Source organism: Esox lucius, chromosome 3, assembly GCF_011004845.1.
Source record: "Esox lucius isolate fEsoLuc1 chromosome 3, fEsoLuc1.pri, whole genome shotgun sequence".
NCBI classification, from domain to species: Eukaryota; Metazoa; Chordata; class Actinopteri; order Esociformes; family Esocidae; genus Esox; species Esox lucius.
This window is the reverse complement of record NC_047571.1, coordinates 36312173-36325135: the sequence shown is the minus strand read 5'-3', so window position 1 is coordinate 36325135 and position 12963 is coordinate 36312173. Positions and strand designations below refer to the sequence as shown.

The window sequence follows — 12963 nt, the reverse complement described above, 5'->3', positions numbered from 1 at the left end:
AACCTTTAACACAACAGTAACCCAGTAAGACACTAAGAAATAACCCAAAGCTGTGTGGAAAAGTCCATGAATAACAATAACCCAACCAAAGAGTAGAAAACCCTAGCCTACTGGGTCAACATAACCCAGTGCAGGATATGTACTTCAGAGACCCAGCACTGGGTAACATATATATGGGACATATATAATATGAATGACTGCCTCCAAGACACTAGTAAAACTGAAACCATTGACGAGAATGACAAGAGAAATCAGTAGTGCATATCTCAGTGCATAATTTCTTGCGATCAAGCATAATTTTCCTGGCGAAGTTGAGTTTCAAGTTCAGCGTGGTGAGGATGGGGCGCTGGGGAAGGTGGAGCGGGCATCGATGAGGAAGGAACTGGAGCGCTCTATCCCTCAAGGAGTAAGGCGTGATGACGTCTGCAACATCATTACAGTAAAAAGGCACGGCTGATGATCGGTAGATACAACTCATGATATCAGGATAGAAGTTTACATCAACGAAATGGACACCGAAAGCAACATTATTTCCTGCTGAGGTTCGGTTTTTTCCGAAGGCGCGTTTTATCCATATTGTGTTTTAACTACGGCGGGTGGGTGAAGTGACGTGCTTGAGAGACACAGCAAAGAAGGAAGAGACGGAGTTGTGGTTAGGAGGAAGATCAGTATCACATCCACCGCCGCGCCCGCTTCAGCACAGCGCTCTGTTTAGCATCTCCTTTAGGTACGCTACCCTCTTCCCAGCTTCTGATCCCCCGCCAAGATGTTTTATTTCGTCACTGACTTTAAACTGAAATCATATAAGAAAGAAAAGTAGTGGAATGCATTTTTAATCAGATATCCACTTCGACGTGCTTGGAACTGGATTCAGTGTCGCATCCAAGTGCTATACACCGGCACTCCCAAACTTTGTAAAATGGGGGGGGGGGGGGATTCAGCGAAATCTTACTCTGGTTTTGCATTGAATAAATGTGATTTTTTTACTGATTATATGACTAATAATCATAACTATGAATACTGCGTTTTCTTTTGAAAGTGTTTTGCAGAAATTCAATTAATAGCCTACTGAAAGTAAAACATGATTGACTTGCAGCACAAAGCATGTGAAGGCGCTGTGTAATTTTATTTTAGCCTGTTTAATTTTGTTTGTGATACTTACAATTTGTTTGTTTTTAATGCATGTGTTTATATATAGTTGTAACTGCTTATATCTGCTTAAAATGTTATAATTAAACAGTATTTATGTAACATTTTATCTTTAAATAAGTAATGTTGTAATAGTCTGTGTTACCTTTCAGCATGGCCCGGTGTAATCCGTCCACTTTAGCGCTGTTGGTCTACGGGATCTTGATGCACTATAGTGTTCACTGTTCTCCCATTGGACTCAGTTACCCCAAGATTCGGTAGGTTCATTAAGGCTTTATTTATAAATAATCATTCTAGTTATTTAAGTGTATTGAATTTATATTTTATTTCTGATTTGTATTTATAGCCGATTTTCTGACGATTCGTATGTATCTAATACAGATTTTAAATACGTGTATTTTAAACAGCTATTCATTCTGATGGTTCATGTGTGTGAAAAATAGATTGCTTCTGATTTGGCCACATCTCAGGCCGATACCGTGTCTATTCTTCATCAAGATATATTGATTAAAACGAAATTTATATTTTCATCTGCCGACATCAGCTATACATATTGGAATATTCAACTATTTTTATGTAGAAAAACACGTTATTATAGGTCCGGTGTTGAATGTCATATGTAAAAGTGTTGCTTTAAAAATAATGGCAACTATTACAAATAATATTTGTTTTTAAATCTTTATCATCCATGTATTTGAACGTGCCGAATGTTATACAGTCAATACAGAAGTCCCGTTCGGATAAAACAATAGAACTCCTCTTATTAAATGATGGTGGAAAGCCTGCATGGCAACGCCCTGAATTAAAAAGAGTGGTACTATGTTAATGTTACCGACCGGAGGATAGCCTTGGGATGACAACGGACTGCGTCACCGGAGAAAGGTGGGGTTCCAGACGTATTTAATAAATTTTTTAAAAGTTATTCATAATTAACCACTTAAATATTTCTATTTGCAAGAACGTCCCTTGCTCAAATAAGCGTTTTAGAATCACAGTGGAATATTCAAACCTTTTATTTACCTTACTGGCTATTTTTGAATAGACTACCAAATGATCCTGTTTTATGAGGATAAATTTTTCACGTAATTCTAACACGTAATTCGATTTAGGTCTTAAATATGTTAAAATAACCGAACGATGATTTTAAATAATAATTTGTTGTGACAGAACCTGAATTATATCCAGTAATTCCTTTGATTTTAAACAATAATTATTTATTTATACTTAGCAGATTTTACACAACTTAAATATGAGAACAAACAAAATTTGTTGAAATAATTATAATGCAAATTCTAAGCTCTTTAGACCGCTGTTTCATTACAATTAATTCGAATGATCACATATAGCCTATCAATAAATTAATTAAATATTTTTCTTCTCTATCCAGACTTCAAAACGACGCATATGACGAGGAGGGAAATACATTGCCCGACTTGTCATTCGACCATGACCAGATGTCGATCCGAAGTCCGCCTTCTTTAGCAGACAATGTTTACACACTATACTATCCACCAGAGAAAAGGTAAAAAAGAGATGGTTACGTGATTCTATAGCTGAATTGGGAGAAATAGCCTACCAATCTTGATAACCATAAACTTGTATATATCTTAGGGTACTCCGTTTTAAAATTATTATAAATATCGATAAGATAGAAGTAGGTGAACATGGATGATACCCAGTATTTGACAGATGAGTATAGTTACCTTTTGTTTTCCTGTCCAGATGCTCATTGACAGAGTTGTCTCCAGTTGATGCTGTTCCATTGACTAGTTTTGTTCTTTCAGAACAGAGAGGCATGCGGAGGAGGAAGTGGATAGAGCATTGAGAGAGATCCTGGGCCAGCTGACAGCAAGGCAATATCTGACTTCTCTGATGACAATACGAGTAGGGTAAGCAAGCAAGTTCATTTATATAGGTAGCAATTCAATGTACAAAGAAAAATATGAAAATACAGTAACATAAAAACAAATACTCAAATGAAAACATCAACATCATAATAATAAAAAATTGAATAAGAAAATATAAAAGGTGCTAAACGCAGATTCTCCATGCTTAGTTTAAACTCTGGGCTCTACTTGCTGACCTGTGTTGACCACATTATCTCACTTATATGATGACAATACAAGTAGGGTAAGGGACCCTGCCCACATTATCTCACTTATATGATGACAATACAAGTAGGGTAAGGGACCCTGCCCACATTATCTCACTTATATGATGACAATACAAGTAGGGTAAGGGACCCTGCCCACATTATCTCACTTTTATGATGACAATACAAGTAGGGTAAGGGACCCTGCCCACATTATCTCACTTATATGATGACAATACAAGTAGGGTAAGGGACCCTGCCCACATTATCTCACTTTTATGATGACAATACAAGTAGGGTAAGGGACCCTGCCCACATTATCTCAATTCTATGATGACAATACAAGTAGGGTAAGGGACCCTGCCCACATTATCTCTGTGGTTTTCTGTTACGTTGAACTACTTATATAGTTGTTTATGGTCGTTTATAGTGGTGTTAATTGGTGGTCACCTTGTATAGATTTTTCTTGATGAGAAGCAGATAGCCTCCATTGATTAGTTGAAACGACTATTTAGTTTAGTTGATAGCCTTCATTGATTAGTTGATAGACTACTCAGATTAGTTGATAACCTCCATTGATTAGTTGATAGACTACACAGTGTCCCAGGGTTGATATTGTCGCACTGTTGTTGAAAACATGCAGCAGAATATTTTACCATTTAATGATGAACTGTTTAGAAGAGTTGTCTAGGGGATGAAACCTCTGTTTAGAAGAGTTGTCTAGAGGATGAAACCTCTGTTTAGAAGAGTTGTCTAGAGGATGAAACCACTGTTTAGAAGAGTTGTCTAGAGGATGAAACCTCTGTTTAGAAGAGTTGTCTAGGGGATGAAACCTCTGTTTAGAAGAGTTGTCTAGAGGATGAAACCACTGTTTAGAAGAGTTGACTAGGGGATGAAACCTCTGTTTAGAAGAGTTGTCTAGAGGATGAAACCACTGTTTAGAAGAGTTGACTAGGGGATGAAACCTCTGTTTAGAAGAGTTGTCTAGGGGATGAAACCTCTGTTTAGAACTAATACAGCCTTTGTGTAACATAAGTAAGTGGCTTTTTTAAAGGAGATAACTACTTACTGTGACAGTGAAATAGAGTTCATACCTATATCTAAAGACTACACTGACTGTATGTGGATTACAAGAGATTACTAAAATGCTAATGTAGGTCATTTAGATAACATGATTAATATTGATGCTGAGACTGTAGGATTAATTTCAGTTAGATCTGAGATAATTAATCAGGCTGGTCATTGAGCTGAATCTATGTAGGATCTAATGTTGTAGCACCTCTGTAGTGTGACCAGGGTCATAGGATCTATGATATGTATTCTACTACTCCATTAAATCTATGCAATATGATCTGTACAGTGTTCTGGGTATAATTCATGTGTGCTGTTGTTTTTGTTGTTGTTGATCTTTTTAGTAAAATCTATACTGTAGGATCTACATATGTTCTGGATTGGCTTTGGACCTAGAGCTCTGGAAAACATTAAGAGACCACTACACCTTTTTCTTTCCTTTCCAAAAAAGTTTTTGAGTGAGGAGCAGTAGGGTTAAAATTAAGAGACCACTGCAAATTGAAGACTTCTGTTCCTCACTCAAAACTTTCCTTTTCAACTTTTTTGGAAAGGAAAGAAAAGGGTGTAGTGGTCTCTTAATTTTAACCCTTCTGTTCCTCACTCAAAACCTTATTTTTTGACTTTTCTAGAAAGGAAAGAAAAAGGTACAGTGGTCTCTTAATTATTTCCGGAGCTGTATTTAGTAGGATCTATTTTGGGTGTGTGTCAATGGATTTATAAACATGTATAAACTCCCTAATATAGGTCGCTCTCGATAACTGTGTCTGCAAAATGTCTAAAATGTAAATGTAACATATTTGTCGTTGTGTTTCAGTGAGGACAGCAGCATGGAGGATGAAACACAGCCATTATCGAAGCGTCACTCAGATGGCATCTTCACAGATAGCTACAGTCGTTACAGAAAGCAGATGGCTGTAAAGAAATACCTGGCGGCCGTCCTCGGACGGAGGTACAGACAGAGAGTCAGGAACAAAGGACGGAGGTTGACCTATTTGTAGCCCCTCTGTTATCCTTGACCCTGACTCTGTGTGTATACACTCATCCATCCAGCTGAGTTATTATATATGATATGATCTAACCAAGCAGTACACTGCGCCTGTGTTACCCAAACATGTATTTATGTATTAAGTGAAGCCATTAAAATAAATATTTTAATAATAATATCGTTTTTTTTGCTTTTTGTACATATTCCGCTCAGGTATAACCCGCATATACATGGTGGTCTAATATATATTTTTTTCATGAATATGAACAAAGTACAAAAAAAGTAACTGAGCACTTTCAACATTATGTACTTGCATTTGATCAAAATGCATGTAGACATGCTGTAATTAAATAGATTTTAAAGACCCTAACACAATTCCTTTAAATAAATAGATTTTAAACACTATTTCAACAATAATCTTTCCTCATCTGAGCTCTTCTACTCATTTGAGGGGTACTTTTAAATATTCTTTTAAAAATGTAAAATAATATATTATATAAAATGTAAGATAATGGTCCCCTTGTTCAAATACAGGAGTACTTGCTGTGGGTAATGTACTACAAATGGTCCCCTTCATAAAAGACATGAGTACAGCACTGTGTGTATGTGTTTGTACAGTACAGTATGTAAGTATGTGTACAGTACAGTATGTGTGTGTGAGTTTACAGTATGTGTGTGTTTGTACAGTACAGTAAAGTATGCATGTGTGTGTAGAGTACGGTACTGCTCAGTTCTCTGACTAGAGTTGCTCAGTACTCCGAGTAGAGTTGCTCAGTACTCCGACTAGAGTTGCTCATTACTCCGTCTAGAGTTGCTCATTACTCCGTCTAGAGTTGCTCAGTACTCCGTCTAGAGTTGCTCAGTACTCCGATTAGATTTGCTAAGTACTCCGACTAGAGTTGCTCAGTTCTCTGACTAGAGTTGCTCAGTACTCCGACTAGAGTTTCTCAGTATTCCGATTAGAGTTGCTCAGTACTCTGTTGGAAAGGTTATTGTTATGGACTGGGCAGGGTGGAGGATGAGCTGGGTGGAGATTGGGCAGAGGCTGGGCAGGTTGGAGTCTAGACATAGGCAGGGTAGGGTAAAGACTGAGTTGAAGCTGGGCAGGGTGGAGTCAGGGCAAGGTGGGTTGAAGCATGGTGCCGTGTGGTGGAGCTTGGTTGGGTACGGTGAAGGCAGGCTATGATTGCTAGAGTGTCTAGACCTAGGATGGAGGTTTGGTAGTCCAGGTAACTATTGCAGATTATCATGTAATAGATTAAGGTTGAGGTAGGGGTGTAAGGAGGGATGTCAGGAGGGATGTAAGACAGGGATGTCAGGAGGGATGTAAGGAGGGATGTAAGGAGGGATGTCAGGAAAAATGTCAGGAGGGATGTAAGGAGGGATGTCAGGAGGGATGTCAGGAGGGATGTCAGGAGGGATGTCAGGAGGGATGTCAGGAGGGATGTCAGGAGGGATGTCAGGAGGGATGTCAGGAAGGATGTCAGGAAGGATGTAAGGAGGGGATGTCAGGAGGGATGTCAGGAGGGATGTAAGGAGGGATGTCAGGAAAGATGTAAGGAGAGATGGAGAAACATATGGATGTCTCCAAGGGTTGACCCCAAATCCCACATACCCCAAATCAGTCTTTCTGCAATCAGACTCTTCTCTGTAGGTGTGTGTGTGTGTGTGTACAAGCTGTTCTATGCAGGTGTGTGTACAAGCTGTTCTCTGCAGGTGTGTTTGTAAAGGCTGTTCTCTGCAGGTGTGTTTGTACAGGCTGTTCTCTGCAGGTGTGTTTGTACAGGCTGTTCTCTGCAGGTGTGTTTGTACAGGCTGTTCTCTGCAGGTGTGTGTACAGGCTGTTCTCTGCAGGTGTGTGTACAGGCTGTTCTCTGCAGGTGTGTGTACAGGCTGTTCTCTGCAGGTGTGTGTACAGGCTGTTCTCTGCAGGTGTGTTTGTACAGGCTGTTCTCTGCAAGATGGAAAGGGGCCTAAGTGCTTTGCTTCTACTCCAGAACAAATTGCCACGAATATAAGACGGTTCATTTAGGGGCCCGGTTCTGCTGCAGCCCATTAGAACATTTCTACAGTTAGATCAAAGCACTACTTAGGAACAATGAGAGGAGGTTTAAAGCACAGCATCTGGGTGTTTTGAAGGTGAATGAAGCCAATTGGGTGTTGAGTGATAGTGGTGTTGTTACATGTTTATATCAAAGTGCTATTGACTGTTCGATACAAGACCATTTACTTTTTAGTACGGCCCTGATTCAGTTATTCGCATTGACATCACCGTATTAAATTGATATCACCATGTTAAATTGATATCACCATGATAAAATGAGATCACCATTAAAGAGTTTTAGAACATGGTTGTCCTTCCAGAGTGTAGCATTCTACCCACATTGTATTTGAGGTATTCTGCCCACATGGTATTAATGGAATTCAACCCACATGGTATTCATGGAATTCAACCCACATGGTATTCATGGTATTCTACCCACACCTGTTGTTGAAATGTCTGAATGTGACAGAAATGCCTAAATGAACAAAAAATATATAATCTTTGTCTAGTGACATCATTAGTCTACAAAGGAATCCCTCTGTCATTGGACCCTCACCAATGTTATTGAAATGTTGTAAGATTTGTATTAAAATATTTTTGTAAACAACACCATTAATGAATGTAAAATCAATGAAAAAACATGTGGATATCCTGACTCTACTGTATATGTTTGACTTTCCAACAGTAATACAAAACATAAAGCACACTTTCACCAAGTCAGACAGCCAATCAAAAACCAAGTCAGACTGTCAGACAGCCAATCACAGACCAAGTCATTCCACCAAGAGTTAACTGTAAGAAGTATACATTGAAATGAAGGTTAGTGCAGTGAGTTATGCAGGCAGTCTCATCTGTTGTGAGCTGCCTACATCAACATGATCTCATTAGCCAAAAGTTATAAAGTAGTGAGCCACTCCACTGACAGCTGTCAGAGACTGTGGTGTCACTTTCATTTTCATGCACTACAACTTTATCTGCTGGTTGACAAACTACCTCAAGTTTGGCTCCTACATCCCACGTTACACTATAGCATTCAAAGCAAAAAAACTGAATAACAAATGGCAGCATTTATAACTTTATAGCTTACATTTTAAGTCACAAGGAGCATATGCTAAATTACTAAAATGTAATGTATAGTCACTGCACAGTGTACATTTATTATCCAGTCATTGCAGAGTATATATTAATTATCCACCCAGTGAAGCTGACAAGGGGGGACCGTGAAAGTTATCCCGGCCCCAGTCAAACAACCCATTTGGTTGGCTTAAATATAATTATTAATTTGTCAGTCGATGTTAGTATTCAGTACTATCAAGAAGGTTAACAGTTAACAGAAGAAGAAAATCATATTTTTTGCTCTTTGCTCATTATGATTAAACTTTTTTCTGTAAAAATGGTTTGTTCTACCAACAGCCAATCAATGATATCCTAACAACTACAGCCAATCAGAGTGATATCCTAACACCAACAGCCAATCAGGGTGATACACCAGCGCCAACATAACTTTGTAAAGCTGCACTAGATAGGATTTATTCAATAAATAAAAAATAAAAAGTTAAGTTCCAGTGGAATGTAATTTCATTATTTTAGCACGCCATTACTTCCCATCCAATCCCGTTACAGCCAGTCGCCTTCTGCGAGGCAGGCTTTCCTCCTTGGCTTATTTTGTGAACACTTACCTGAATGATATTATATATAGCATAAGCATGCCGTAAGGATGGAAGTTTGTTTACTGTAAGAAACTATAATGGCAGATAGAGACCAGGATGACAAACTGTCAGTTCCTCCCTTGTCTACTACTGCATACACTATGAAAACGGCAAAGCGAAAGAAGAAACCCAACTCTCTGTAGCTACCTAGCAAGCAACACGCCAGTGGCACACCGTAGCTTTTTGCCGCTGCGGCAGCCACTTTTTTTAATAGAGCGTGTCGCAGTCGGGCCGCCGGTGGGCCGCTTTCATGACAATGCCTTCTAACAATATCCGCAACGTGTCCAGCAGCAGATAGTAAAATTACAGTATTTGAATGTAAAAGTACAAAATAAACATAACACAATACAAAAAAAACAAGGGCTAGAATGGCAGTAATATACAATGGCAGCAATCAATAGTTATTGAATCATAGATACATCAGCGCAATAAGCTTATGAATGGTGGCATAATACTACAACTACAGTCAGAATTAAGAACATTCACACATACCTATAAATATATTAAGAGGATAATGCAATCATATATATAACACTGTACATAGCAGCAGTTAAAAAAAGAGAAAGAAATACAGTACTGCAGCTTAGCAGCTATATTGGTTGTTCTGGAGATGTCATTCCTATTCACAGCAGGTCCCTTGTACCACTGTGACATCTCCCACCTGCACGGTCAGCTGCCCCTTTCTGGTACCTGGGGACCTGGTTCTGGACAGCCTCATGAGTGGAAAGATTCTTCCTTATGGGTCCCGTAATACAGTAATCAGATATTGTACTTAAATGGTCGGACATGATTTTGAGAATTGCATAACATTCAAGACAAATGAAATGTTTCATGAAGACAACATGCTAGCGCAACTATTGTCTTGTTTTTACCTGATTGTAGAGCCAGCTGTGCCCTCAGCTCAACCTTCTCTTCAGTCAGCCACTTGATCTCCTCCAAATGTTCTGAAAGTAAAGACAGACAGTTAATTACCATACCATACCATCTTCTTCCGCTTATCCGGGGCCGGGTCGCGGGGGCAGCAGTCTAAGCAGGGATGCCCAGACTTCCCTCTCCCCAGACACTTCCTCTAGCTCTTCCGGGGGGACACCGAGGTGTTCCCAGGCCAGCCGGGAGACATAGTCCCTCCAGCGTGTCCTAGGTCTTCCCCGGGGTCTCCTCCCGGTGGGACGGGACCGGAACACCTTCCCAGGAAGGCGTTCCGGAGGCATCCGAAAAAGAAGCCCAAGCCACCTCAGCTGACCCCTCTCGATGTGGAGGAGCAGCGGCTCTACTCTGAGCTCCTCCCGGGTGACCGAGCTTCTCACCCTATCTCTAAGGGATCGCCCGGCCACCCTGCGGAGAAAGCTCATTTCGGCCGCCTGTATCCGGGATCTTGTCCTTTCGGTCATGACCCAAAGCTCATGACCATAGGTGAGAGTAGGAACGTAGATTGACTGGTAAATCGAGAGCTTCGCCTTGTGGCTCAGCTCTTTCTTCACCACGACAGACCGATACATCGACTGCATTACTGCAGAAGCTGCACCGATCCGTCTGTCAATCTCCCGTTCCATCCTTCCCTCACTCGTGAACAAGACCCCTAGATACTTAAACTCCTCCACTTGAGGCAGGCACTCTCCACCAACCTGAAGTGGGCAAGCCACCCTTTTCCGACTGAGGACCATGGCCTCAGATTTGGAGGTACTGATTTTCATCCCCACCGCTTCACACTCGGCTGCAAACCGTCCCAGCGCATGCTGAAGGTCCTGGTTAGAAGGGGCCAACACGACAACATCATCTGCAAAGAGCAGAGACGAAATTGTGTGGTCCCCAAACCTGACACCCTCCGGCCCCTGGATGCGCCTAGAAATTCTGTCCATAAAAATTACGAACAGAACCGGTGACAAAGGGCAGCCCTGCCGGAGTCCAACATGCACTGGGAACAAGTCTGACTTACTGCCGGCAATGCGGACCAAGCTCCTGCTTCGGTTGTACATGGACCTGACAGCCCTTAGCAAAGGACCCAGGACCCCATATTCCCCAAGCACCCTCCACAAGATGCCGCGAGGGACACAGTCGAATGCCTTCTCCAAATCCACAAAACACATGTGGATTGGTTGGGCAAACTCCCATGAACCCTCCAACACCCCGTAGAGGGTATAGAGCTGGTCCAGTGTTCCACGGCCCGGACGAAAACCACACTGTTCCTCCTGAATCCGAGGTTCTACTATCGGCCGTATTCTCCTCTCCAGAACCCTGGCATAGACTTTCCCGGGGAGGCTGAGAAGTGTGATCCCCCTATAGTTGGAACACACCCTCCGGTCCCCCTTCTTAAAAAGAGGGACCACCACCCCGGTCTGCCATCCCAGAGGCACTGTCCCCGACCGCCACGCGATGTTGCACAGGCGTGTCAACCAAGACAGCCCCACAACATCCAGAGACTTGAGGTACTCAGGGCAGATCTCATCCACCCCCGGTGCCTTGCCACCGAGGAGTTTCTTGACCACCTCAGTGACTTCAGCCTGGGTGATGGACGAGTCCACCTCTGAGCCCTCATCCTCTGCTTCCTCAATGGAAGAAGTGACAGCGGGATTGAGGAGATCCTCGAAGTACTCCTTCCACCGCCCGACGACATCCTCAGTTGAGGTCAACAGCTGACCACCTCTACTGTAAACAGCGTTGGTAGGGCACTGTTTCCCTCTCCTGAGGCGCCGGATGGTTTGCCAGAATCTCTTCGAGGCCAGCCGATAGTCCTTCTCCATGGCCTCACCGAACTCCTCCCAGGCCCGAGTTTTTGCCTCCACAACCACCCGGGCTGCAGCCCGCTTGGCCTGTCGGTACCCGTCAGCTCTGCCGGAGGTGGGAGTTAAAGATCTCTCTGAAAGGAGACTCGGCCAGACGTTCCCAGCAGACCCTTACAGTACGCTTGGGCCTGCCGAGTCTGTCCAGCTTCCTCCCCCGCCATCGGATCCAACTCACCACCAGGTGGTGATCAGTTGACAGCTCCGCCCCTCTCTTCACCCGAGTGTCCAAGACATATGATCGTAGGTCAGATGAGACGACAACAAAGTCGTTCATTGACCTGCGGCCTAGGGTGTCCTGGTGCCACGTGCACTGATGGACACCCTTATGCTTGAACATGGTGTTCGTTATGGACAAACTGTGACTAGCACAGAAGTCCAATAACAGAACACCACTCGGGTTCAGATCAGGGGGGCCGTTCCTCCCAATCACGCCCCTCCAGGTGTCACTGTCGTTGCCCACGTGGGCATTGAAGTCCCCCAGTAGAACAATAGAGTCCCCAGTCGGAGCACTTTCCAGCACCCCTCCCAGAGACTCCAAGAAGGTCGGGTACTCTGCACTGCCGTTCGGCCCGTAGGCACAAACAACAGTGAGAGACCTATCCCCGACCCGTAGGCGCAGGGAAACGACCCTCTCGTTCACCGGGGTAAACTCCAACACATGGCGGCAGAGCTGGGGAGCTATAAGCAAACCCACACCAGCCCGCCGCCTCTCACCATGGGCAACTCCAGAGTGGTGAAGAGTCCATCCTCTCTCAAGGAGTGTGGTTCCAGAGCCCAAGCCGTGCGTAGAGGTGATTCCGACTACCTCTAATCGGAACCTCTCAACCTCACGCACTAACTCAGGCTCCTTCCCCGCCAGCGAGGTGACATTCCACGTCCCTAGAGCTAGTTTCCGTGTCCAGAGATCGGGTTGTCTAGGCCCCTGCCTTCGACTGCCGCCCGATCCTCTTCGCACCGGCCCCTTATGGTCCCTCCTGTGGGTGGTGAGCCCACGGGAGGGCGGCCCCACGTCACCCGTTCGGGCTGAGCCCGGCCGGGCCCCATGGGGGAAGGCCCGGCCACCAGGTGCTCGCATACGAGCCCCAACCCCGGGCCTGGCTCCAGGGTGGGGCCCCGGCTGCGCCATACCG

At 43.3% G+C, this 12963-nt stretch overlaps 1 protein-coding gene across 1 annotated transcript; it reads left to right on the top strand.

Moving 5' to 3' along the window:
* The first annotated feature begins 413 nt into the window (after positions 1 to 413).
* On the top strand, positions 414 to 5473 carry adcyap1b (adenylate cyclase activating polypeptide 1b). The gene is made up of 5 exons (XM_010903907.3): positions 414 to 727; positions 1302 to 1406; positions 2537 to 2671; positions 2934 to 3038; positions 5127 to 5473. The coding sequence occupies exons 2-5, from the start codon at positions 1303 to 1305 to the stop codon at positions 5308 to 5310; spliced, it is 528 nt and encodes a 175-aa protein (XP_010902209.1). The 5' UTR covers positions 414 to 727; position 1302; the 3' UTR covers positions 5311 to 5473.
* The last annotated feature ends 7490 nt before the right edge of the window (positions 5474 to 12963 follow it).